The 26903-nt window shown below is 38.4% G+C and overlaps 1 protein-coding gene across 1 annotated transcript in view; it reads right to left on the bottom strand.

Moving 5' to 3' along the window:
- The window catches only part of STT3B (STT3B, catalytic subunit of the oligosaccharyltransferase complex), a 124951-nt gene that overhangs the window by 32946 nt on the left and 65102 nt on the right, over window positions 1-26903 (bottom strand). The window contains exons 4-5 of the mRNA XM_003781765.3: window positions 13593-13658; window positions 11239-11338 (exon numbers count right to left, since the gene is read on the bottom strand). Of these exons, the coding sequence (XP_003781813.1) occupies window positions 11239-11338; window positions 13593-13658 (166 nt within the window). The remainder of the gene's footprint in view (window positions 1-11238; window positions 11339-13592; window positions 13659-26903) is intronic.

Here is a 26903-nt window from a genome sequence, read left to right as displayed (position 1 = left end):
GATCTATCCAACACTGCTAAAAGAGTGTCAAAATCTCCAACTATGATAGAGGTGGGAGAGATCAAGTTGCTCATGCCTGTTAAGAGTATCTCTTATAAATTGAGGTGCATTCTGGTTGGGTGCATAGATATTGATAATTGAGATCTCATCATATTGAGTATTACACTTAACAAATATAAAGTGGCTATCCTTATCCTTGCTTACTTTTGTTGGTTTAAAACCTATTGTATCTGCGAATAAAACTGCAACACCTGCTTTTTTCTGCTTTCCATTTTCCTGGAATATAGATGACCATCCCTTCACCCTGAGTCTATATTTATCTTTTAAGGTGAGATGAGATTCTTGTATACAGCAGATTAGTCTAGTCTGAGTTGCTATATCCAATCAGCCAATCTTTAGAGGACAATTTAAGCCATTCACATTGATTGAAATTATTGATAAGCCTGGTAAAATTTTGGGCACTGAGTTGCTCGAAAGTCCAGTATACATTTTTAATCCTTTCGTCACTGTGGAAGTTGGAATTTGATCAAAAGTTTCTGAGTGAGTTTACTTTTGCGGTGGAGGATTACACTGGTCATTATGGAGAATATGTCTGAGAATATCCTGGAGAGCTGGTTTGGTTATGACAAATTTCTTCAACACATGGATGTCATTAAAGTATTTAATTTTTCCATCATAGATGAAACTCCGTTTAGGTGGGTACAGGATCCTGGGTTGAAAGTTGTTTTGTTTTAGGAGATTAAAAGTCGATGACCATCCTCTTCTAGCCTGAAAGGTTTCAGCAGAGAGATCTGCAGTCATTCTAATGTTCTTCCCTTTATAGGTTATGGTTTTCTTACCTTATGGTCTGGCTGCTTTTAGAATTTTCTCTTTCATATTAACTTCAGTGAAGTTAATTATGATGTGCCTAGGGGATGTCTTATTTGGGTTGAGTCATACTGGGGTTCTTAAACTGTTTGTGATCTGAATTTCAGAATCTCTTGGCATCTGGAAAGTTCTCTTGCCTAATTTCATGAAGAAGAGCCTCTATATGTTGTGATGCAAGTTCATCGCCTTCAGGGATTCCTGTAAGGTGAATATTAGTTTTCTTCGAATTATCCCAGAGCTCTCTTAGAGAATGATCCTTTTTTTGCTCACCAATTCTCTTTATCTTTGAGTGCTTGGGTGCATTCAAAAGCTTTGTCTTCAATGTTAGAGATCCTTTCTTCTGTCTGCCCTACTCTGTTAGCAAGGGATTCTACCAAATTTTTCAGATCCTTGAGGGCTGCAAACTCTTGCCTCAATATGTCAAAATCTTTGGTCATTTTATCTTTGAAATCATTGAATTCTTGACACATCTTTTGAGTAATTCCTTGAAATTCTAATTCTCTCCTTTCCTCCATTTTGTTGATCTTATTTGCTATCCAGACTCTGAACTCGATTTCTGACATCTCAGCCATGTTTACAGATGGGGTCTTCAGTTGCATTCAATGTCCTTCTTTGGGGGGTTTGATCTACTCTGGTTATTTACGTTGCCCGAGTTTCTCCGCTGATTCTGCCCCATGCTTAATTTACACCATTTGGCTTTACTCCTAGAGCTTTATCAAGGATGCGTTCAGCACTAAGGCCTGAGAAACTTGGGGCTTCCTTAGTTAGTGGCGCTAAGTTGCTCTGTCTTATTTTCAGCTGGTCTCTGTTCTACCCTAGTAAATCAGTTACTCTGGGTTGAAGTCTCAGCTGTGGAGAAATACCAGCAATTAAGTCACCCTGCCCTCATCAGACAACAATTGGAAAATGAAAATACACCTTCCCACAATCATATACCCAGGGTAGCACTTTGGATAGTCTTCAGGTGAATGGCCCAATTCAAGAAGTCCAAATCAAAGCACTGGTCTCAGGTGAGGGAGTTCCAAAAGTTTCTGGCAACTAGATAGCAGGGGTCTGCTGGCAGCTCAGGTATGACTAGCTCTGGTGCTCCATGAGGTCAGAAGGACCACCTGGCAAGTAAATTAGTCTGGGAAGGTTGATGCCGCCTTCCCCACCTTGTACATCTGTCACACCCAGTCACTGGTAACCCCAGTGGGGCTTGGGTTGTGACCCAGTTCTCCCCAATGAGCAAATACCCCAGAGGTTTACACCTGCCTGAGTCAGAAAGAGATCTGTGTCTCCTCAGCCAGGTCTCTGTTCTTGGCCACTATCCAGCAGGGGGAGGTGAGGCCTTACAACCTCGGGTGCTTATTGGAGGCAGGGCAGTTCACTCAGTTCCAGACCCACCCCTGATTGATGTTGCTGGCAGAACAACACAACTTTGCAGAGTTTGTTTCTGTCCTGGTTGTCAGATGCTGCTTGAGGTGACAGAAACCACAACTCAGTTCCGGGCAGCGGTAAGCAGTTGGAGCTTACACTGAGCTGTCACTTCCTGCCTCTGCCTGCCCACCTTAGTCTCAGCTAAGATCCCCTGGGGGTCAGGCGTGTCCTGGTGCGCATATTCTAGTCCCCATGCTCCTTTACTCACGTCCCAGATCCATCAGCTAGTAGCTGCCACCTGAGAAAGTGCCTGGCTTCCTCTGGTTGCCCAGAAAAACAAGGCGTGCCTTCCAGATAGCCACCCCAGGGGGCCGTGATCTTTATTGTTTCTGCTGCTGCTGTTGTTCTACGCCTGGGGGGGGCACTATCAACGCTCTTGTGTCCTTCCCTCTCTGCTAACCATCCTTTCCTTACTCCCATGCCACAGAATCAACACAGATGAGCAAGGGCCCTTATCCCGGCCATACCTCTTGAGAAAACACCCAAGATTCTGGACTCCATGGAGGACAGGCTTCTAGACCTTGAGGTGAGAGTGAAGGAGAGTGCTGAAAGTTCAGAGTTGCAGGTAGAGAGTATGTACAGTTTTATGCCTGGCAGGAGAGTAGCATGGCACCCTACTATGGGTAGGAGGTCCAGTTTATTACAGAGTCTCTCCTGTGGGATGGAATGGGAGGACGTTTGGATTCTGCTCACTTGTTTGGATGGAGTTTACTGAGAGCCCTTCTCATGGGGGAGGGGACTCCCGTCCACTTAACATGGATTTAGTACCTTTTGTTTGTATGTTTGGGGTCGCAGCTCGCCTCTGCAGGGATGTTATGCATCCTTCAACATTCTCTCTTGGCTCAGCTCCAAACCATCGGCTTACTTGCTAAACTTCTGTCTTTTAACTCTCCTTCTGGATAGGAGCCTCTGTGGTAAGCTGGCTGCAGTCCGCCATATTACCTCCATCCCCGTAAGTTTTAATATAGGTTTTTAAGTTTAATATTAGTTAAGTTTATTCATTACAAGTTAATCTAGCATTAGATATGTTCTATTCGTAGCTCTTGTTTGAGAACAATTCTATGTTTAACTGTGATTTTTTCATGTTTAAGGTCTCATTTATTTACTTTAAAATTCAGGCAACTAATTTCTTAGGTTAAATTACTCTGTAAAGCAGTACAGGTTATATCCAACACCAGAGATGTTGCTTCTCTTCTATTTCATCAATTAATCCCTGTTCTTCTGTCAATATGCTGCTGCTAGTCTTTGTTATTTCACAATGTACCCACCCCTCTTCCCAGAAGAGCCTTCCCAAGACCCTGGAATGAGTTGTATTAATAAAATAGGTATTCATACACATCATCAAGAGTCAATGACATACATAGTTTCACCTCTATGTTTCATGTTAATGTACAGGTGCTATTTCTGATCTTATGCTTAAAAAATTTTTAAGCGTCCCTTGTTTTTCAAGGGACACTATCCAAATAAAAAAATATAGTTCCATATACAGAACTTCCATAGTTGACCACCTGCTTAAGCTGACTTAATTTTCACAGACCACACATATACCACATGTACACTCAATGCAACCTTATGTTGACCACCTTTTATATGTTGACCAGTTTGCTACAGTCCCTTGGGTGGTCAACTTACAGAGGTTCTACTGATTTTTAAGATAAGATGTGGTAGTAGTATTCCCATTTTAAATAGCTATCAGTTTTTATTTTTCTAAAAACTGCTAAAAATATAAATTTAAAAACTAATATAAATACACTAAGGAGCAGAAAGTTAGGAAAGTGTATTATGTATGTATTTGTGTAAGAAGAAATTGATGGATGGTAGCTAAAAGAGTAAGGATAACAGGAGATCAATAGATTAAATAGATTTAATTTTAGTCTAAAATTAAAGCAAAATCAAGAAATAAAGAGTCTGTTGTGTATTAGTGGTAAAAACAAAAACAAACAAACAAAAAACCCCAGAAGAAACAAATGTAAAAAGTGGTTGACTCTGGGGTTGAGAATTTGGGGAATGTGGCGGGGGAGGGGTGGCGGCAGCTGTGGCTCAAGGAGTAGGGCACCACTGGAGGTGGTGGGTCCAAACCCAGCCCTGGCCAAAAAAAAGAAGAAAAGAAAATGTGGGGAAGGGAACTACTGATAATATTTGACTTTAATTATATATTGTCTTAAATTACAAACAAAAATAAGAATGCCACTCTATTGCTAGTTGTGTTACTTTTCTGTACTTTTATAACATACGTGTTATTTCTCCATTATGTGTCTCATAATCAAAAATTGTAGTGAAAGTTTATTTTCACTAAAAAAAAAAAAAAAAAAAGGAGGAAAAAAAAAAAAAAAAGGAGGAAAAATCCTTAGATTTGTACTGGGGTTTTATCCCCTCTCTCCCAGCTTCCTGAATTCCTCTTCTGACTATTCCTTCTTACCATCAACAGAAGCAAACACTTAAATAGCATTTTTTTGTGTTAGTCTTTTGTAGTACTTTTAGTATATTAACTCATGTATCTTTAACAATCTGCAAATTAAGAACTATTACCTCTATTTGACCCATGAAGACATTAAAGCATAAGACTAATAAGTAATTTGTCCAAAGTTGTTATGCCACAGTTAAGTGACCAGGAATTGAATCCTGATAAGTTTCTCTGGAATATTAATCTTGCTATCAATGATTTTGCATTTCTTACTTACGGTTACATCACTGTAAATACTTTTTAAGTCTGCTGTTACACTATTTCACTTCTCAAGGCCAAGATATTATCTCTAAAATCTGCAAAAGGACATGGTTAGCTGTAAAGCTAACAAGACCTCCCTTAATCCAAACTGACTTTCACAAACTTCTCTACATTTCCATTTTCATCACATGCTATAAAACTGATTACACTGCATAATACACATACCTTAGAAAAAGATTATTTTATTCACCTCTGTATCATAATGGCAAGCATAAAACTTAGTATCTGTTAGACTGGTAATAATATCTGATGAATAGATATGCTTTAATTTCCTCAAAAACAGTATGGAAAATTAGACAAAATAAATTCCAGAGCTCTCTAGAAGTTTTACATGCAGTATTAGTTAAGTTTGTTTATTATAAGTTAATCTAGCATTAGATATGTTCTATTTATTGCTGTCAAGTATAAATGTGACTCCTAACGTTTATGGCTTGACTTTTAATTTGCTCAATAGTAGGATTATCTTTTCATTATTCACAAGATAATCCTGTAATAATTTGTACAAAGCTAAAGCATGTGGATTATCTATAAAATTTTACTTTTAATGATTCCCCCCAAAATACTCCAAAAATACATTTTAGTTATATATAGTACTATGAAGAGTGATTCTGTTATTCTCCTCACTCAAATGAGCTCATTACTGAAAACATACACAGTATCTACAAAAGCTGTTTCAGTAACATTTCAAAAGGATTATTCAATATTGGAAACTAATTTATTCCCGCTACTTAAATTATTAATGTGATTTAGTTAATGCAGCCCTTATGAACCTTGAGAGGTAAAATTCCTATTTCTATAAACTAAAAACGAAGCCTCATATATGCATTTAGTACATATGCAATGTAAAAAATTTGCAAAGCAGACACAAGTATGAAGAAAAAAATTCAAAGGTAATTCTTACTGTCTGCTTTTTATTAACATTTTCCTATTTCACCAAATACTCAAAAAGATTAAATTTAAAAAGTGAATAATATTCTATACGGCACCACTACAATTGAAGCAATCAATCATCTACCTACTGGACATTTGAATTAGTTCCACCTTTTCAAGATTATAACTTTCAGAATCACAGTAACATAACATCCCTAAACCTATCTTCAGGTCCTTAATAACTTCCTTATGACATAAAGACTGAGTATTATAAACTTTTTTGTTTTGAGACAGTCTCTCTCAGTCACCCTGGGGTTGAGTGCTGTTGCATCATAGCTCACAGCAACCTCAAATTCTTGGGTCCACATGATCCTCTTATCTCAGCCCCCCAAGTAGCTGGGAGTACAAGTGCCTGCCACAATGTGCAGCTAGTTTTTCTATTTTTAGTAGAGATGGGTCTCACTATTGCTCAGGCTGGTCTCTAACTCTTTTTTTTTTTTTGAGATAGAGCCTCACCATGTCGCCCTGGGTAGAGTACGTGACATCACAGCTCACAGCAACCTCCAACTCCTGGGTTTAAGAGATTCTCTTGCCTCAGCCTCCCAAGTAGCTGGGACTACAGGCACCAGCCATAACGCCCAGGTATTTTCTTATTGCAGCTGTCATTATTGTTTAGCTGGCCCAGGCCGGACTTGAACCTGCCAGCCTCAGTGCATGTGGCTGGTGCGATAACCACTGTGCTACAGGCGCCGAGCCTACCCTCCAACTCTTGAGCTCAGGCAATCCACCTACACAGCCTCCCAGAGTGCTAGGATTACAGGCGTGAGTCACCACACCCAGCCAAAGTACAATAAACTTTTATCAAATTAAAAAGGTTAAATCCCATCCCATCCCATCAGCGTTATGATCTGATATTTGCAAACCAGTCTTTATGCAAGTGTAAAATAAGGTAGATTTGAGTGTTCTTGTAAAAATTAAAATTCTATCCCCATTTAATAAATGGTACTAGGAGAACTGGTTAGCCACACGTAGAAGACTGAAACTGTATCAGCACCTCTCACCACTTTCCTAGAGGAAAGTATGAGAAAAAATATTAATGATATGAGCCTTCTGGCAACAACAAAAGTATATAAATGGAACCTGATCAAGTTAAAAAGCTTCTGCACAGCTAAGACACAATCAACAAAGCAAATAACCTTCACAATGTTACGAATTGGACAGATGGCCAATAACCAGAAATAAAACAAACTTAAGCAAATCAACAAGAAAACAGCAAAGAACCCATCAATCATTGGGCAAGTGACATGAACAGAAGCTTCTCCTTAGAAGACAAATGGCCAAAGAACATGTGGAAAAATACTCATTGTCCCTGATCAGAGAAATACATGAATTAAAACCACTTTGAGATACAAAATCAAAATACAAATCAAAACCACTATCAGTGAGAATAGCCCACATCACAAGGTCCCAGAGCTGCAGATGCTGGTGTTGGTACAGAGAGAGAAGTACAATTATACACTGCTGGTGGGAGTGCAAATGTGTATAGCCTTTTTGGAAAAAACTATGGAGAATCCTCAAAGAACTGAAAGTAGACCTCCTATTTGATCCCACAATCTGGTTATCTACCCAGAAGGAAAAAAAGGATATTTGTACTCAAAGTTTACAGCAGCTCAATTTACAATCACAAAGATGTGGAAGTAAGCCAAGTGCCCACGAATCCACGATGGATTAATAACTATGGTAGATGTATACCATGGAATACTATTCAGCAATAAAAAAGACAGATTTTACATCTTTAATATTTTACCTGGATGGACTTGGTATACATTCTCCTAAGTATCTCAAGAATGGAAAAGCAAAGCATCCTATTTACTCAGTACTAATCTGAAAGTAGTAGATCGACAACTATATTCCCTTACAACAGTAAAACACAGTTAAATTTAAGAAGTGGAGAGGAAGGAGGGGCCTCAATAAGCTTCCACCTATTGTAGGGGTACACAGCATGCTTCCTGGGTTAAGGACTTAACTACAACTTGGATGTTACCTTATAAATGCAAATAGCATAACCTAAATCATATATACCCTCATATTAACTCAAAATAAAAAAATTTAATTTTTCCTCCTCAAATTTTATCAAGTAGGAAAGGCATCTTCGATTGGCTTTTCTTATACCTTTTCCCCAATTCCCATACTGTTCCTCTCCTACTACTACACATCTACATCAACTTTCTACCTTCCTCCTTTTCCACATGTAAAGAAACTCTTGACAGTTTTCTATGGCTGTGTTAAGTGATTTTAAGGACACTTCTAAAAAACTCACTCAGAAGGGAAATAATTTTTTCATTGTTATTTCAAACGATTCATTTTAAATTCACTTAATTTGATACTCAGAACACGGGCAAACTTTTAGTTAAAAGAGTTTCCCATTTATCAAGCCTTCTTTTCACTTATCCAAATATTTCTGCTTGAAGGGGGAACTGTACAAAAAGGACATATATGCCAAAATCAAAAGACAACGTGCATATACAAACACCTTACAGTGCCTCTGTTTTTATAGGACCATTAAGTTAGGAGAAATTGAATGTAAGTCCTACTAAAATTTGGATGAAAGAAGAGAAATACTTGTTGTATACTATCACTTTCCATATACTTAAAAGTAAGCTCTACAGAAACAGAACAGAAATCTTCAAAAAGATAATTACATGGGTACAGTGAAGAGAAACGGAATAACGTGCAGAAGTAAACACAAGTTGGAGTACTATAAATTATTTACTAATTTAATTTTACACACATACATCTCTAAACCATTTTATTTTTCATTCCTCTGAAAAGAAGAAATAGTCTCAAGAGCCAACCAAAGTTGTATTAATTGCATGCTTTTCTAGAATGACTACAAAAATCCTACCTAGCAAATAAAAGGTCCTTTCTCAAATTCTCGTTCTTTTAGGATTTGGGGCTAATGTTCAAGGGGAGTTAGATACAGCTGTTGTTTTTCACTTTTTATATAGAGAGTACTTTCCTTTAACCTCTTTAACAATGTATTTCTCTCACTACTTTGACTTCCTCTTTGGCTCTTCTTGATTCATGGGCATTTCATAAAAGTGTATTTCTCAATATTCTCTCTACTCTACTTCCTTGACCATTAAATTTCCAGAACCTCATTTTTTTTAAATTAAACAAAAAACTTAGTTCCTCCCTAACAGGTATTTAATCAAAAAAAACCCCTCCCTTACATTTTTCTAAATCAAAACCCCGAGGATTGCAGTTTAATCTATCATTTTCCTTTCTAGATATCAACTATGTTCATAGTGCTTTCAGGGCAGAAAAATATCACAAGTTCATGTATTTTAATAGTATGGCTATGTATATGGGAAGCACATTTATAGATTTTAGCATTATGGGCTTTAAAGCCCAAATACCTAAGCTCAGCCTCATCTCTATTACTAGGTAATATGATTTAGAGCAAATAATTATGTCTGTTCTCATTTCCTCATCTATAAAATGAAGACAGTACTGATCCTCAGTGTGTTCTGAGTGAAAAACACAAAGTATTTTAGAACAGTTTGTGATGTATAATAACAATTTGATATACAAGTCTATTATTCCACTGGTGACAATTATCATGTTACAAAGTATGCTGAAATGGCTATAAATGAAATTAACATACTGTGAAATTTTGGTTGTATTATTTTTTATTTTACTGAGATAATTCTATACTGCAAAATTTACCTGTTTTTTTAGAGACAGAGCCTCACTTTATTGCCCTTGGTAGAGTGGCATGACGTTATAGCTCACAGCAACCTTCAACTCCTGGGCTTACCAGTGGTTTTCAACCTGTGGGTTGCCACCTCTTTATAACAATGAAAATATAATGCAGCATTAGTAAGGTTGAGAACCACTGGTAGGTGATTCTCTTGCCTCATCCTCCCAAGTAGCTGGGACTACAGGTGTCTGCCACAAAGCCTGGCTATTTTTTGTTACAGTTTGGCTGGGGCTGGGTTCAAACCTACCACCCTCGGTATATGGGGCCAGCGCCAGAGCCATAGGCACTGTCCTGTAAAATTTATCTTAAGCTCTATTGTATATCTACAAGGTTGTCTGACCATCGCCACTATTTAATTCCAGAACATTTTTTTCATTCCAAGAAGAAACCTCATATCTATTTGAGTCACTCCTCCACTCTACACCATTTCCCCCTCCTCACATTCCTGCCAACTACTAATTTACTTCATGTCCCTGTGAATTTGCCTATTCTAGACATTTCATACAAACAAATCCAATAATATGTGTCCAGCTTTTTTTCTCAGCATAATGTTTTCAAAGTTCACATTGTAATGGGCTGCCTATGTGGAAGGAATCAATGACAAGAAGAGTGAGCTCCAGAGACATAGTCCTATTTTTTTGTACGTTTTGAAATTTGAATTGTATAAATACAATATTCAAAAACTAAATTTTTAAAGTTCACATTCTAGCGTGTTCTCAGCATTTTATTCCTTTTTATGGCTGAATAATATTCCATTGTATGAATAAACCACATTTTATTTATCTGTTCATCAGATGATAGACATTTGAGCTATCTTTATTTTGGGAGCTATTATCAATAATAAATGCTTCTATGAACACTCGTACAGAACTTTTTCTGTGAATATATATTTTTGGTTGTCTTGGGTAAATACTGGGAGTGGAACTGCTATGCTACTATGTTTTTAAAAATGAACATACTTAAGTTTTATCTTTGTGTTACTGTTTTCCAACAACATATTTATAATAGAATGGTATTTTTTTTTTTTTTTTCACTAAGATACTAGTTTCAGACTACAATTGCTGATTCATTCAACCAATAGAAATTCTCTATCATGGAAAATGAGCTCTAAGGTAAGACATCATCCATGGTCAAAAGACTTGCTTTACAACCTGTTAAGCAAAGTAAAGATTTTCTAGAGACATCAGACTTAGTTTATCTTTTATATTATACCAAAAAGGGCTTTCAGAAGTTTATTGAACTATTTACTTTTGAGGATGTCAATCTCTCACAGCCAATGAGAATTTAAATAATTGCAATAGGAAAAAATGTGAATGATTTTCATGGCAAAAATTTCCATTTCCCCAAACTGAAATAAAAAAAGATTGACAAATATTAAACCCAAACTAATTTCCATAAAAACAAAAACAAAACTTATTAAGGAAAAACTGTTAACAAAGCAGTTATATAAACATGTCTGGCCTTCTTCATTAACATAAAAAGCAAAATGAATATAAAATCATTTTTGCCTTTTCATGGGTAATACCCAAGAACTGTCTATACAATGGAAAGAATGTATATAAAATACCCCTTAGTTGATAAATTACTTACTCACCTATGTAGACTCTTTTGCTGTATCTCTGCATCAGCAACAACACGAATACATGCAGTGGTATAAGGTTGATGATAAACACATAACCACCCCAAGCAGAGACCTATGGGAAAAGAAAAGCTAAGTTTTATTCATCATGACAAGCTAAACATGTAATAAACAAATATAAAACACTAGGATTTTTAATTCTGAAAATCACTTAAATATGAATGTCCCTATTTGTTATTTTTATTGATAATTAAAATAATGTGATTCCCACAAATTCAATATGCTTTTTAAAAATTTCATAGTGAAATATTCAAATTAAGTTAGATTTAATAAGGAAACTGAGAGCCTTATCACTTGTGAATTGGCAGTAAACAGGCTGTCATGGAGGTAAGGAGTTTTAGAATACAGATTATAAATTAAAAAATTAAAACAGCTTTTATTTCACAAATCTTTTGGTGATAAATTCATTGCAAGAAAATTCACTGAGAGTAAGAACAATGAATGTTGGCACTCATCAATAATTCAGTTAAAAGAAATACTTAGATGATCTCAATATGCTTTGAGATACTCAAATTTAGAAGTGCTAGTTTGGTACAAATTTTTCCCTACAACTGGATTACAAAACAAGACCATATTTCAATGTTAGGCCTATAATATATATCAGAATAACTGAAGATGGTCTTTTAATAAATATTCAAAAGAGACTGTTCAATCTCAACCAACAACAGAATTTATAAATTTGGGAGGTACACTGAATAATAGGCTTAATAAGCGCTCACAAAATCAAAGTTTTTAGATATAATCTAATTATAAAAGCTTAAAAGAATCATCTGTATCAACAGTCACTTAGGAGACTACAAATTAACATATCTAACAGTGCTGACTTTGTAGCATTATTAGAATAGACTTCTGGCTATTTCCAAATTTAACTATAGATCTGAAAGAGAACAGGTTTGCTATCATTGGTACAACTGTACAGAATATGCCCCAGCCTTTAACCACTTTAAAAAAGGGCCATGGATAACTTGAATGTACATATTCTGTAACCTTTGTTTAAAAAGAAAAAAAAGTTAGCAAGAGATTACTATGCAGGCTTTAGTGAGGAAAAGAGCGAGAGAACGAAGATATAACACTGAACCCCAATCTTAAGAAATGTGTTGTAAAAATTACTTAAGCAGTTTATAGGTTAACCTAGAGGATGTGACCATTATTTAGGTAATATGTTACCTTATCTACTTTGTTCACTTAAGAACAAAGAAAAACTGAAAGCAATCTGATGTTCTGAAAAATACTTGTTGATCATACACATCATCTTTCACTATAGAGCTTTCTTTCTTTGTTTTCTGACCCACACAAAATCGTTTTAAGAATTTTGCCTTTATTTACTTTAAGGAATGAAAAGAGCAGAATGGGTCAGAAGAACATTCTTTTTATAAGCTTTTTATCATTCCCTCTCTCTTTTTAGTTAATCTTTACTTGGGTTATCTTTTCCACCAAGGCTTCTTAGTGTTCTTATTTCTCTGGGGTCACTAAATTAAGAGGACAAAGTGTTATAAAAAACTCAGGATATTTTGCCATCATTCAGTTACTAAGTCACTTCCAATATGCACAAACTACTCTTCAGAATATTTAAAATTATTTGAGTTTGTTAAAAGATTTCATCTAAACATAGTTTTGTGTGCAATATTTGACAGGCAAAATTTTCATTTTAGTTTGCAATCTAACTTAAAAAACATTTTACTTTTCAGAGAGCAATTAAAAAAATGAATCTAGGAACAATAGAAAAATAGTATTTAAATTTAAGTCTACCTACCATTAAGAAGTTAAAATATTCTGGGGGAAGCTGAGACAGAGTCTAGGCTTTATTACCCAGGCTAGAGTGCCATGCCCTTAGCTTAGCTCACAGGAACCTCAAACTTCCGGGCTCAAGCAATCTTCTTGCCTCAGCCTTCCAAGTAGCTGGGCTACAAGCACCTGCCACCATACCCAGCTAATTTTTCTATTTTTAGTAGAGATAGAGGCTCACTCTTGCACAGGCTGGTCTCAAACTGACTTCAAGCAATCCTCCCCGAAAAGTTAAAATATTTTGAAAATTGTACATAGTATGTACAAAAAGAAAATGTTTTACTTGCTGCAACCATTACATTTGGGGTTAATCCTCCCCATCAATCTATAAGTCTATATAAGACCTAGGGGTAAGTAGTGGAAAGAGGATGATAGGTTAATAAAAGAGAACACATTATACAAAATCAAAATCCTAAAGTCTTCAGGAGAAAGGAAACAGAAAACTAGCACAAGATGTGAATAGGAATTACTCTAACTGCCAAAGGCCTGTTAGACTTCCTATAGTTTCATATATGAAATCTTACCATATAGAAATACGATAAACAGCAGCACATTGTCCAAAAAACTGACCCAGTTTTTACAGATTTTACCTAAAAAACAAACAAAAAGCAACTGCTATAACAAAAATGCTTATAAATGTCCTTGCTAAATTTAAACAGTTAAATATATAGTAAACATCTGCTAAATATAAAGAAGCCAACTGCATTTAAAAAGTACTGAGGTTGTTCAAATATGCAGATCTACATAATATATGCATTAATAATATTCAGCAGTAGTAAGACACTTTAAGACTCTAATTCCTTTGGTTTTGTAGTTTTCGGTTGCTTCTTGTCCTGACTAATCACTGCACACCATGCCACAGAATACGAGCCCCCACCACTTGTACCTGCCTGCACCAGCCCCCACCACTTGCACCTGTCTGCACCCTGTAGGATAGTATACTTCTTCTTGTTCAGTTGCTCAAAACAATTACAGTCTGGCCAAACTGTTAAACTTTTCTCTGCTATCAATGTGCTGAATCACACCCTATCTAATGAGGTCTTAACACGTTCTAAGTTTGCTCTTCAATTTCCTTCTTAGTCTTAACATAGGTTGATACTTTCTATCATTAGAAAATCCAAATGTATTTTAACAACTACTAAGTACATATCCTGATATTTCCTTAGATTCTAAATTCAACTGCATATGTAGGCTGAGAGAAAATAAGTAAATCAAACATAGTTCCTCAATACTTACTAATATTCAAAAAAACTCCGGTAGGCTATGTTGGCCATAATAAATTATAACTCATCCTACCCCAACTGGAAATATAAGACACAAAGGCAAGAAGTTCAGTCAAAACAGAATATAAGAGAGAACATATGGTGACTATAGACGTGGAGTGCCAAAATGTTCTCATGGATTCTGAATGCCAAAAGCAAGAAAGCAATTCTGGCTAGATTAAAATTACAAGCAGCTTTACTGAGGTGGAGATAGATACTTGAGCAAAACCTCAAGGGCTATGAGGCAGACAAAATGCAAGGCAACCAATCAGCTACCCATAGGGGGGGGAGTAGGGGTACAAAATTTAAAAACTGTGAGCCTGCCAAAAATCTCACTATCTAGAGGAGCAAGTAAATAAAAAGGCAAAAAATCAGCATACACTAGGTACTGGCACTGGTGCAGTTTACCAAGGAAAGTACTTTAAAGGTGACTGTAGTAAAGTAATATTCAGCAATGAGGTATTAACACTTTTTCTAGGATGAATTCGCTAACTTGTTTGCCAGACCTTCTGTGAATTCAGAGATTCCTCAATGAGGAATAGGGCAGGGGGGAAAAAAACAAGGGTAAGAGAAAACATAACCATCTAAACATAACCATCTAAAACAACTATTTCAGGGCATATGAAATCAATCAAAATCAAAATCAATTGAGAAGTGTGGTCTTCTTATCTGAGGCTACTCTCAAAGCATGCCCCTCTTGCCACTCAGCCTGGTTGGCAAAACAGTGCTTTCATCAGTCTAAGACTGGACAAGAAAACCAGCAGTTCTGCTGCTCAAGGAGGATTCAATATAAGGCTAGGGGTAGGGAAAATAAAACACACAGCTTTTCCAGCTAAGAGCAGTAAACTCAGGAACAAATGGAAGAAACCCATAACTTTGCCGGTTTAAAGCAATAAGACTAGTTGGAGTAAGCAATCAACTAATCAGAAGTTGATGCTCAAAATAACAAAGCCATTAAAAGGCTGAAATAAGTTCTCTAAGCATCTCTGCTGACTGAGAAACTACATAGATGCACATGGAATACTGCCCACAAGAAAAGGCTTGGGGGACTTACAAGCCCAAAGTGTCTGAACACAAACTCTGCCCAAATCCCTGTCTGATACATAATCTATGTAGACACATGGGTGGTATCTAGAAAGCTCAATTAAAATGTAAAATTAAGAATGAAAAATAGCTAGGCAAATATATCAATGGATACACACCACTGGGAAAGACAGAGTCTGCAATGTTAGTTCAGGAAAGTTACTAGAACCAACAATCTTGGAAAAATGAAACAGATTCCAGAGTTACTACATTATCTAAAATGTTCAATATTAACCAAAAATAACAAGACATGCAAAAAAACAGTAACCCAAATTTGGCAGGCATAGGTAGGGGGAGGGGAAGAAGTCAATACAAACTAACTGATGTTGAATTTAAAGGATAAAAGTTTAGTATAAGAATGTTCAAAGAGGGGGAGGAGCAAGATGGCAACCTAGTAACAGCTTCCTTGCAACTGGGCATGCTAAGTCTGGGAGAGAAGACTCCAGGCATCTCTAGCTGGTGGGAACTGCCCAGAAACATCCCTTTTGGGACACAGGGAGTCAGAGGGAGACTTCTGGACCCCATGAGAAGGACAAAAGCAGTGGAGAACTGGCAAGTGTCTGCATGTGTTTGTTTGGTCTAATCCTGCCAGCAGTTGTAAGTACACCAGCAGTGAGATTGCAAACTGGAAAGGCTTTACCTGGGAGCTGTTTTGGTTTCTTTGGGACTTAGCACTCAGTTGAACTACCCTGGGAGAACTTGGGCAAGAGAATAGAGGACTTTGAGAATTGTCTAGGGCCCCAGACTGAGCCACTGAGCCAGATGCAGCTAATGGTGTTTGGCTGTGGGCTTTGTGAAGCTATTGTCGAAGAACTGCCCTGGCAAGCTCCACCCTCAGGGTCCCAGAGCAAGAATCAGGCAGGATCCAGTAATCCAGTGACTGAGCAGCCTAAAGGTGGGGACTGAGATGCCTTAGAGCCTTGGCCCTCAGAGGCACAGAGACTGTTTTGGCACACTGAGTAAGTAGATAGCTACTTCAGGAGTGATCCCAGCAACAAGTGCTTTCCTGGGAAAGCTTCTGTTTGGCCAGGATTACCAGTTTAAAGTGCCTTCTAAGCAGGCTGAGGAGAGATTTAGGCTCTCCACTGCCCTGCCCCACCCTCGCCCCAGGGTTTGAGAAATCAGCAGAGGCCTCCAGTCAATATCTCGTACAGCCATTATCAGCATTGTGATTAACATTTCATACCCCCAGAAGATCACCTGTTGCCCAGACAATATTCGGCAAGATACTTATACTGCTTTGAGTTTTTTTTCCTTGGTTTTGTTTCTTAATTTCAACGTTTTCCCTATAGATTTTTCTTTTCTTTTTTCCTTTTTTTCTTCATTTTTCTAGTTTAAATATAATTTTCCATTGTTGCCTTCTTTAACAATTAGAACTTCATCCCCAGAGGTTGAGAGTTTTTAAGGTTGGGTCAAAGTACCCTACTGTATACCTATACTGCTCCTGTCTCCCTCTTTCTGTGCCTCTCTGCTTTTTGTCTTTTTCTTTCTTTTTCCCCTTCTTCCTCTTCCATCTTCTCTTCCTTCTGGTCCTGTACCAAAAGGACTCATCGAAACCCTAGTTCAGAGGCACGGTAACTTAAAGAGCAAGAGGAAGTGAAAGGAAAATCAGCACAGCATCCTTTTCTAATAAGAATGCTGAAGAGTACAGGGATACAAGGCATATTTCTGAAACTGATCTAAGCTATCTATGACAAACCCACCGCTAATATTTTACTGAATGGACTAAAACTGAAAGCTTTTCCTCTCAGAACTGGAACCAGAAAAGGTTGTCCTCTGTCACCATTACTATTTAACATAGTGCTGGAAGTTCTAGCCAATACAATTAGGCAAGAGAAGGAAATAAAGGGATCAGAGGAGGTCAAACTCACCCTCTTTGCTGACAATATGATCTTATACTTAAAGAACCCCAAAGACTCAACCACAAGACTCCTGGAAGTCATCAAAAAATACAGTAATGTCTCAGTATATAAAATCAATGTCCACAAGTCACTAGCCTTTGTATATGCCAATAACAGTCAAGATAAGAGGCTAATTAAGGACACAACTCCCTTCACCATAGCTTCAAGGAAAATGAAATACCTATGAATGTACCTAACAAAGGAGGTGAAGGACCTCTATAAAGAAAACTATTAAATCCTAAGAAAGGAAATAGCAGAGGATATTAACAAATGGAAGAGCACACCATGCTCATAGTTGGGAAGAATCAACATTGTTAAAATGTCTATACTTCCCAAAGTAATCTACTGATTCAATGCCATCCCTATTAAGATACCAACATCATACTTTCAAGATTTGGAAAAAATGATTTTGCATTTTTTTGGAACCAGAAAAAAACCCATATAGCTAAGGCAGTTCTTAGTAATAAAAACAAAGCTGGGGGCATCACCATACCAGATTTTAGGCTGTACTACAAAGCCATAGTGGTCAAGACAGCATGGTACTGGCACAAAAATAGAGACATAGACGTTTGGAATCAAACAGAAAACAAGGAAATGAAACTAACATCTTATAACCACCTAATTTTCAATAAACCAAATAAGAACATACCTTGGGGGAAAGAACCCCTATTCAATAAATGGTGCTGGGAGAACTGGATATCCACATGTAAAAGACTGAAACTGGACCCACAGCTTTCTCCACTCACAAAAATTGATTCAAGATGGATAAAGGACTTAAATTTAAGGCATGAAACAATAAAAATCCTCAAAGAAAGCACAAGATTTAAAACACTGGAAGATATTGGCCTGAGAAAGACTTCCACCCTGAGATACCACCTAACCCCAGAGAGAATGGCTCACATCACAAAATCTCAAAACTGCAGATGCTGGTGTGGATATGGAGAGAAGGGAACACTCTTACACTGCTGGTGGGACTGCAAACTAATACAACCCTTTTGGAAGGAAGTATGAAGGACCCTCAAAGAATTTAAGCTAGACCTCCCATTTGATCCCACAATCCCATTACTGGGCATCTACCCAGAAGGAAAAAAAAACCTTTTATCATAAGGACACTTGAACTAGACTGTTTACTGCAGCTCAATTTATAATCACCAAAATGTGGAAACAGCCTAAATGCCCTCCAACCCAGGAATGGATTAACAAACTATGGTATATACCACGGAATACTATTCAGCCATTAAAAAAATAGAGACTTTACAGCCTTTGTATTGACCTGGATGGAAGTGGAACACATCATTCTTAGTAAAGCATCAGAAGAATGGAGAAGGATGAATCCTATGCACTCAATTTTGATATGAGGACAAATAATGACAATTAATGACACGGTGGGGGTGAGAGAAAGGGAGAGCAGAGAGCGAAAGAAGGAGGGAGGGGGCGGGGTCTTGGTGTGTGCCACACCTTTTGGGGGCAAGACAGGATTGTAAGAGGTAATTTACCTAACAAATGCAATCAGTGTAACCTGGTTTCTTGTACCCTCAATGTAAAGGATACCACATTTATAAAATGAAAGGAAAAGTGATATAATACACCTAGGTGGGACCTAATGAAGTCACATGAACCCTTTCCCCTCCTCCTACTCCTCTCCTTCTGAACAAAGACACAAAGGATTTGGGCCAAAGAACTCTCATCTTCCCAGCAAGGTATTCAATTTGCTCACCCTCTACAGCCCCATATAAAAGGGGTCTCTTACAGCTCCCAGGAGTAGATGCCACCTTTGCGCTCCCCAGGAGGGTCACCTTCCCCTTTTAATAAACCTGACCTGAACATCTCTGCTGTGGCCATGTCTCTGGGCACCACTGTTTACACCTTTCATATGGTGCCAGAAATCCAGCACAGGTGGCTGATTGCCAGCCTCCCTAGTCACCCCAGTTTTCTCAGAACCTAGTCCTGTTTTGCCCAGACCTGACTCTGCTGACCCACCTGTTAGATTATCCTAGGGGATTTCACCCCAACTGCCATTGAAATGTTGAGTAAGGATGCTAAATAAAACAGAACCACCTCGGTTTGCTCTTTGCCTCTCCCAGGGCCTCTATGTCCTCATCGTTTCCTTGTATCTTCTTCACTCATTTGCTTGCACCCAATCAAAAGGTTTTGTGCCCTAGCGCTGAGCTTTCTTCTGGGTTACCAGGAACCTCAAATCATTTCATTTTTCACTTCAAACCCAGTGCTGGACCCTCTTTTAGGCTTTTAAAGTCTTGGGGACCTCAAGGTTTCTGAGAGAAAAATAGGGATGCTTGACCTTTTTAAATCTTACTTCATTTTTCACTCCTGGGAAACAAGGGATGCTTTCTTTTCCACCCAGGTAGGGAAGGACATGTAAGACATGGGATCTGGCCCTTCCACCCTCCTCAACAGAAACACCTCAGGGGTAGCTCCTTCAACCTCAATACAAATTAGAAAACAAGACCTTTAATTTCTTAAAGAACTTACATAACTTACATAATTTCCTCAAAAAAAAAAAATGGCAGATGAAACAGAACCCCTATCTTCAGGCCTTCCTTTCCCTCTGCTCCAGGGGGAAACCATGGCCCGCGGGCCACATGCAGCCCGCCTAGGACATTTATCTGGCCTGCCGGGTGTTTTTGCCACCTCTGCCTATCCTGCTTAGCAGCTGACTCATCCCACGGCCCACAGTCTGGCCCTCCAATGGTCTGAGGGACAATGAACTGGCCCCCTGTTTAAAAAGTTTGAGGACCCTGCATCTGCTCCTACCCTTCCCTATACAAATAGTTGCTGAAACACCTCTCCCTCTATTTTCTTTCTTTTATTTTTTTGAGACACAAGTCTCACTATGTCACCCTCAGTAGAGTACAGTAGCATCACAGCTCACAATAACTTCAAACTCTTGGGCTTAAGCAATTCTCTTGCCTCAGCCTTCCAAGTAGCTGGGACTACAGGCACCCATCACAACACCTGGCTACTTTTTTGTTGCAGTTGTCATTGTTGTTTAGCTGGCCTGGGCCAGATTCGAACCCACCAGCCTGGCTGTATATGGCTGGTGCCCTATGCACTGAGCTGTGGGTGCCGCCTCCACCTCTATTTTCTCAATCTTCTTATCTTCCCTCCTTCCAGGGATTTCTCAGTCTCCTACCACTAAGCCTCAAGGCCCTCTGCTCCCTACCACCCCACCAATTCCTGGATTTCTCATGTCTTCCTCTCTCTTGTCTAATAGCTGTGCGCTCCTCCCCACAGCGCAGGTGGGGCTGTTGGTACAAGACCCGGAACCTGGAATCTGCAGATCCACTGGCTCCCCTGCCAGTGATGTGGGAAGCCATACGTGCTCCCTAGACCACAGCTGACAGAAGCAAGTATAGGTATGTGGAGCCCGGTGCCCAGGCAGGGTGGATGGGGGAGCTCACAAGCCTGACAGCCTCTTTGCTCCCCCGCTTTGTGGACTTCTCTCTACCCTTCCAACTTCTCTCTGCCCACCAACTTTGGGTTGAAAAAGGATAGAGAAAGTGAGAAAATGGGACTGAAAGCAGCCCGAAAGCAGCAAAGTTTTCCAATAGTAGCTGCCAGTTTAAAACTTCTCCAGACTCAAAAGGCCCCAGCGAGAAGACTATGCCCCTCTACAGAAGGGAACCCTAACCACCACAACTCTGGGTCCCTAAAAATTGCCCCAGGATGCATCTTTCACTAAAACCCCAGAGCCATATCTTCTCAACAAAGGAAAAAGGCACTGAAAGGGAAAGTATAATGGCCTTAAGATAGATTATATTCACTTTCTGGAACCAACAGTCCCCTAAATTGACATCTTCCATCCCCATGGATCCATGAGAACAACTTTCAATTAACTGGCATGTCTGACTTGAAAACAGGCTCAACACTGTCACACCAGGATGGCCATAAATAACTTACTTTCTAATACAGGTAAGTAGATTAATTCTAATAAATACTGCAACAACATTCTCTAGTCTTTCTAAGTTTTAAAGACCTCTATTTCTCTCTCCCTCCTTTATACATTCCACAATTTTTCAGTTAGTTCTCTAGAAGATACAGTTAACTTGTTCATCCTTTTATTACTTTCCAGTTGCCCACCACCACCATACTGGAGACTTAGATCTAATCATGGCAGAGGAAAAGGGACCTTTACCCTTCTGACGGGACACCTCCTGTTTCTAGACCAATAAATCTGGTCTGGTCTGAGAGGGCATCACCCAGCTCTGGGAACAGGCTACCCATCTATGCTCTCAAAACAAAGGATTCTGATTCAACAGCCAGTGAGGATGCTGGATCTTACCACTCTTGGACCCCCCACCCCCACCCCTAGGCACTTCTCCTATTATCAACCATTGCCCGTTGTGTCATCCAATTCCTATCCTCATTTATTCAAGACACGTAAAAAACATGTCAGCTACAGTGGCCACACAATTTCTACCACTCCCAAACCCTCTCCCAATGTACCCCAAACCCACATAGCACTACCAACACCCAACTCATCCCAGTGAGGACAACTATGACCCTATGCAGCCAGAAGCAATTTCCGAAGACAGAACATCATCCCCATCACCCCTTTTTAACAAGAGTAAAGAACACTGCGAGGGTAGGGGTGGGGGGATTGGGAAGGCCTAATGCAGCCACACATAAACCCTTTCCCCTCTTTCTACTCTTATCCTAAGACAAAGACACAAAGAATATAGTTAGCTCTACTACCGCCTCAAGTTCAGGCCAAAGGAAGGTTGCAAAATTTGTCCACCCCCTACAGTCCCATAAAGAAGAGATCTGCCCACAGGCACAGAAGCCACCTTTGCACTGTCCAGGTGGGTCATCTCCCTCCTTGAATAAACCTAGCCTGAACATTTCCACTGCAGCCTCATCCCTAGGTGCCACTGCTTATACCTTTCACTATGGAATTTCAGTAAGGAAACAGAATATATAAATTCTCATATAAATGTGAGAAATACAAATTACCTATAAATTCTGGAGTTGAAAAGCATAAGAAATGAAATGAAAACTTTACTAAGCTTAACAGCAAATTTGAGATGGCAAAAGAATCAGGCCAAGAGAAATCATCCAATCCAAAAAACACAGATAAAATAGAAGTCCAAGAAGGAGAAGCTTCAAAGAAAGGGGTAGAAAAAATATTTAAAGAAATAACTTCCCAAATTTTATGATAAATATTAATCCACAGATCCATGTAACCCAACAAACCACCAAGTATAATATAAGCAAAAAGAACCACACCTAAACAAAACTGTAGTCAAAGTGCTGACAGATAAAGACAAAAAAAGCTGAAAGAGAGAAAGAAAAAATGTTCACAGGGAAATAACAATACGACTAATAGCTGACTTCTATTCAGGAAAAAAAAAATTGAAAGAAGGCAGTGGAACAATATGCTTAAAGTGTTGAAAAGCATCTACATCCTCACATAAAACTGTCCTTCAAAAGCGAAGGCAGACAAGGATTCTAAGACAATGGTGGCTAAAAATCATGAGAGATCTGCTTCCCACCCAGACAACTATTGCACTGGCAGAATCTGCCTGACTTAACTATTTTGCAACTCTGGAGTCGACTGAATCCACAGAAAGGATTTCAGATCGTAGTACAGCAGCACCTACCCATTCTCCGCCTCTCATCCCTGAGGTAGGCAGTTGTGCATCTGTTCCTGGAGAAGCTTGCACACACCTTGCAAGAGCCAAGGTATACATAAAAACAAAAACAGAAAGACAATGATGTTCTATGGGAGTTTCTGTGTCCACTGATTTCCCTTTTCCTTCACAGAAGTTCAAAGAGACCGAAGGCCATTGTTGTTTTATCTCCCCCAACAGTTGTAAGTCACTTCCCCTTTGGCTAAAGTGACTTACTGGGAATTTAAAAGGCTAGTTATTTTTCTTCATTTTTCTGTCCCCCTCCCATTTGGAAGACTATGACATTCAAAAGCAGCCACACATACGGGGAACTACATAGGGGCCATTAGAAAGTCACTGTGCATGACTAGGGGAAGGTGTAAGCCTTTTTAATAGATAAACTTCTGAAAGAAGCTCAGTATCACTATTCACTAGGGAAATACAAATCAAAACTATCAGATACCACCCCACACCCATTAGGATGGTTACTATTAAAAACCAAAACAAAACAAAAAACAAACCACCAGAAAATAACAAGTGCTGACAGGACTCGGAGAAACTAAAACCCTTGTACAGCATTGGTGGGAATATAAAATGGCATAGCTATAGTGGAAAACACTAAGGCATTACCTCGAAAATTTAAAAATACAATTAACCTATGATCTAGCAATTCCACTTTAAGCTCTATTTTCAGAATTGAAAGCAAGGTCTTTTTTTTTAGATAGTATCTCAGTCTATTGCTCCAGGCTGGAGTGCCCTGGCATCAGGCTGGCTCACAGCAACATTAAACTCCTGGGTATAGCGATTCTCCTCACTCAGACTCATCTTCCCAAGCAGTGGAGACCACAGGCACCTGTCAGAACACTGGGTTAACTTTTCTTTCTTTTTTAAGGCAGAGTCTCACTAAGTCACCCTGGGTAGAGTGCCGTGGCATTATAGCTCACTGGAACCTCAAACTCTTGGACTCAAGCTAAACTCTTGACTCAGTTTTTTCCATTTTTAGAAGAGATGAGTTCTCACTTTTGCTCAGTCTGGTCTTGAACTCCTGAGCTGAAACAATCTGCCTGCCTTGGCCTCCCAGAGTGCCATGATCCACGTAAACTACCGCTCTTTCTTTCTTTCTTTTTTTTTCTTGGTAGAGATGGACTGCACTCTTGCTCTGGCTAGAACTCCTAAATTCAAGTGATCCACCTGTCTTGGCTTCCAGGAGCACTAGGATTACAGGTGTGAGCAGCATCAGGCAGAAAGCAAGGTCTTAAAAGAGATATTTGAAAAACTACTTTCAAAATAGTTAAAATATGAAAGCGTCCATCTATGGGTGAATGGATACAATGTAGAATATACAGGGAAATATTATTCTGCCTGAAAAAAGAAAAGTATAACATATGCTACAACATGGATAAACCTTGAGAACATTATACTAACTGAAATAAGACAGCCACACAAAATAAGTGCAGTACGATTCTACTTAATGAAGTACTAAGAGTCTTAAAAATCGTTAAGGACAGGGAAAGTAGAATGGTGATTGTCAGGGGCTGTAGGGAACATGTGGAAAGGGGAGTGACTGTTTAATGGCTATGAAGTTTCAGTCTTACAAGATAAAAAGACTTCTGGAGATAAATGGTGGTGATGATTACATAGTATCAATGAATTTAATGATGCTGAACTGTATATTAGAAAATGATTAAACCAGGGTGAAGAACCTTTTCATGTCAGAATGTCACATTAATTTAGGTGTAATCAAATAAGACCAAATTCAACAAACTTCAATTATATATACTTAAAAATGTGTATCATTTTGTAAAAATCTACCATGCACTTAATTTCAAAATAATGAAAACTATCTGTTAATTTTAAAGTTAACCAACCTTTTAATGACTTTGTTGTGTTGCTTTTTGTTGGAAAGCATTTGAATATTTGGTTGAACATGGAGTACTGCAATTTCAGTTGATCCTTTAGATGGGTATCAGTCATTTGGGACCTTAAGGGCATCTTGCTTTGGGTTAGGTACGTGAATATAGATTAAGTGGTTAAAAAGTAAGAAAGTATTTTTTTTAGGCATGTTGCTGAAGATGTGGGTATTTGACTGCATTTTTCCATATTTCAACTGGATCTTTCTTAGCAATGACTTTAAAATGTCATTTACTGAGAGCTCAATCAATTCTATCTGTAGTTCTTTAGGTGAGATTGAAATGCTAATTTGAGTGTGATGTCATTATTTGTGAAGTCCATGAATCTTTCATTGTGTTTTCCAATTACTAGGCCTATAACAGCAGCATATTCTTCAAATGATTCACATATATCATCCTGCTAATCAATGACCTTTGCTAAGTGGAGAAAATATTCATTCAAAAATTTCTTTTGAAAAAGAAATGTTTTGAAAAAAGACAGCTTTTTGCAAAATGAATGGATGTTTTGACCCATATCATATGTAGACTTAATTTTGCCTTGTAAAGAAATATTCAAGTTGTTCTGATTTGACATGGTATTGCACAGAAATGCTACCCTTCCTATCACAGAAATGGTGCATTCCTATAGAAATCCTCTTTTACTAATTCACATTACTGATCTTGTTCTAAAAATTTAACTGTTTTAAGAGAGAAAATTTCAGCTAACACCTGCCCCTATGATAACCAAGACACTTAAGAATGATGCAACAGAGGCTTGGCACCCATAGCTCAGCGGTTAGGGTGCCAGCCACATACAATAGAGCTAGCAGGTTCAAACCCGGCCTGTCCTGTTAACCAACAATAACTACTACAACAAAAAAATAGCTGGGCATTGTGGCAGGCACCTGTAGTCCCAGCTACTTGGGAGGCTGAGGCAAGAGAACCGCTTAAGCCCAAGAGTTTGAGGTTGCGGTGAGCTGTGACGCCACAGCACTCTACTAAGGAAAACAAAGTGAGACTCTGTTTCCAAAAAAAAAAAAAGAAAAAGAATGATGCAACAAATCCACACTGAAAACCTCATGGTTCAATTTTATCACGTTGTACACGGAAGATACCAGGTTGCATTTGCATAAATATAGTCAACAACAGCTATAACTTGCTGCAGAGTCACTTAAAACACTATAGTAGCTTTAACAGAGATTTTGCTGATGCAAGGTACAATGAAAAGTAATGAGTATCTGGATCTGTTAATACTTGTTTATCTGTGCAAGAAACCCTTCATGTTTTCCTGTCATGGAAGGTGCACCATCTGAATATACATTCACTGAATTTACCAAATTCAGTCCAATTTCATAGTATTTATCTCAAAAAATTGTTGCAGTTATCTATCTATTCTCTGTTCTGTTCACAAAGTGCCCAGAGTAACTCTTCACAGCAAAGAAAATCTTATCCTGACTCAAATGAATATAAAACCCATGTCAGGTCAGTAGTATCAGTTGATTCATCCAAAGTAATTGAATAATACAAGTTCTTCTTTTGATGTATTGCATGAAGTTGTTAAGCTGAAGACTAATTCATGATGTCAAACAGTTAAGGTTCTCCTTCAAAGAGGCAGCTGTTTGTACTTTGGAACATTACCAGGGTCTAAGCATCCTGCAACTTTGACAATGCAGGTTTTCACAATTTCTACATCACTGACTGGCTTCTTTTTCCCCAGTACATGTGGATAATTAACAAAAGTTTTGAGATACACGAAAATCAAGAAAGTAAAATGTGCTCTGATGGAAACAAAGCTCTCCCAGTAACATGGATAAGCCAAACAAGCTGAAATTTGCATGGGTGAATCAGAAAGGAAGCTGTTAGCTGTGTTTCTTAAAAGCAAAATAATGGACCATACACAGTCTGTTTCAAAACTTGCAGGCTAACCTCCATATAAGTTACTTTATAAGTTGCTTCAGTGGCATTATTTCCAGGCCTTATGGGTGCTTGAAAGAATTGTCTTGCTTTTCATCTTTTAATTTCTGCAACAGAACCTTTTGTGCCTCTTCTTCAGATTTAAAACATCTGTGGTTT

Source organism: Otolemur garnettii, unplaced genomic scaffold (assembly GCF_000181295.1).
Source record: "Otolemur garnettii isolate 467f Iridium unplaced genomic scaffold, OtoGar3 scaffold00002, whole genome shotgun sequence".
In the NCBI taxonomy this organism is placed as follows: domain Eukaryota; kingdom Metazoa; phylum Chordata; class Mammalia; order Primates; family Galagidae; genus Otolemur; species Otolemur garnettii.
The sequence above is the reverse complement of the archived record's forward strand: the minus strand, read 5'-3'. Positions and strand labels throughout refer to the sequence as shown.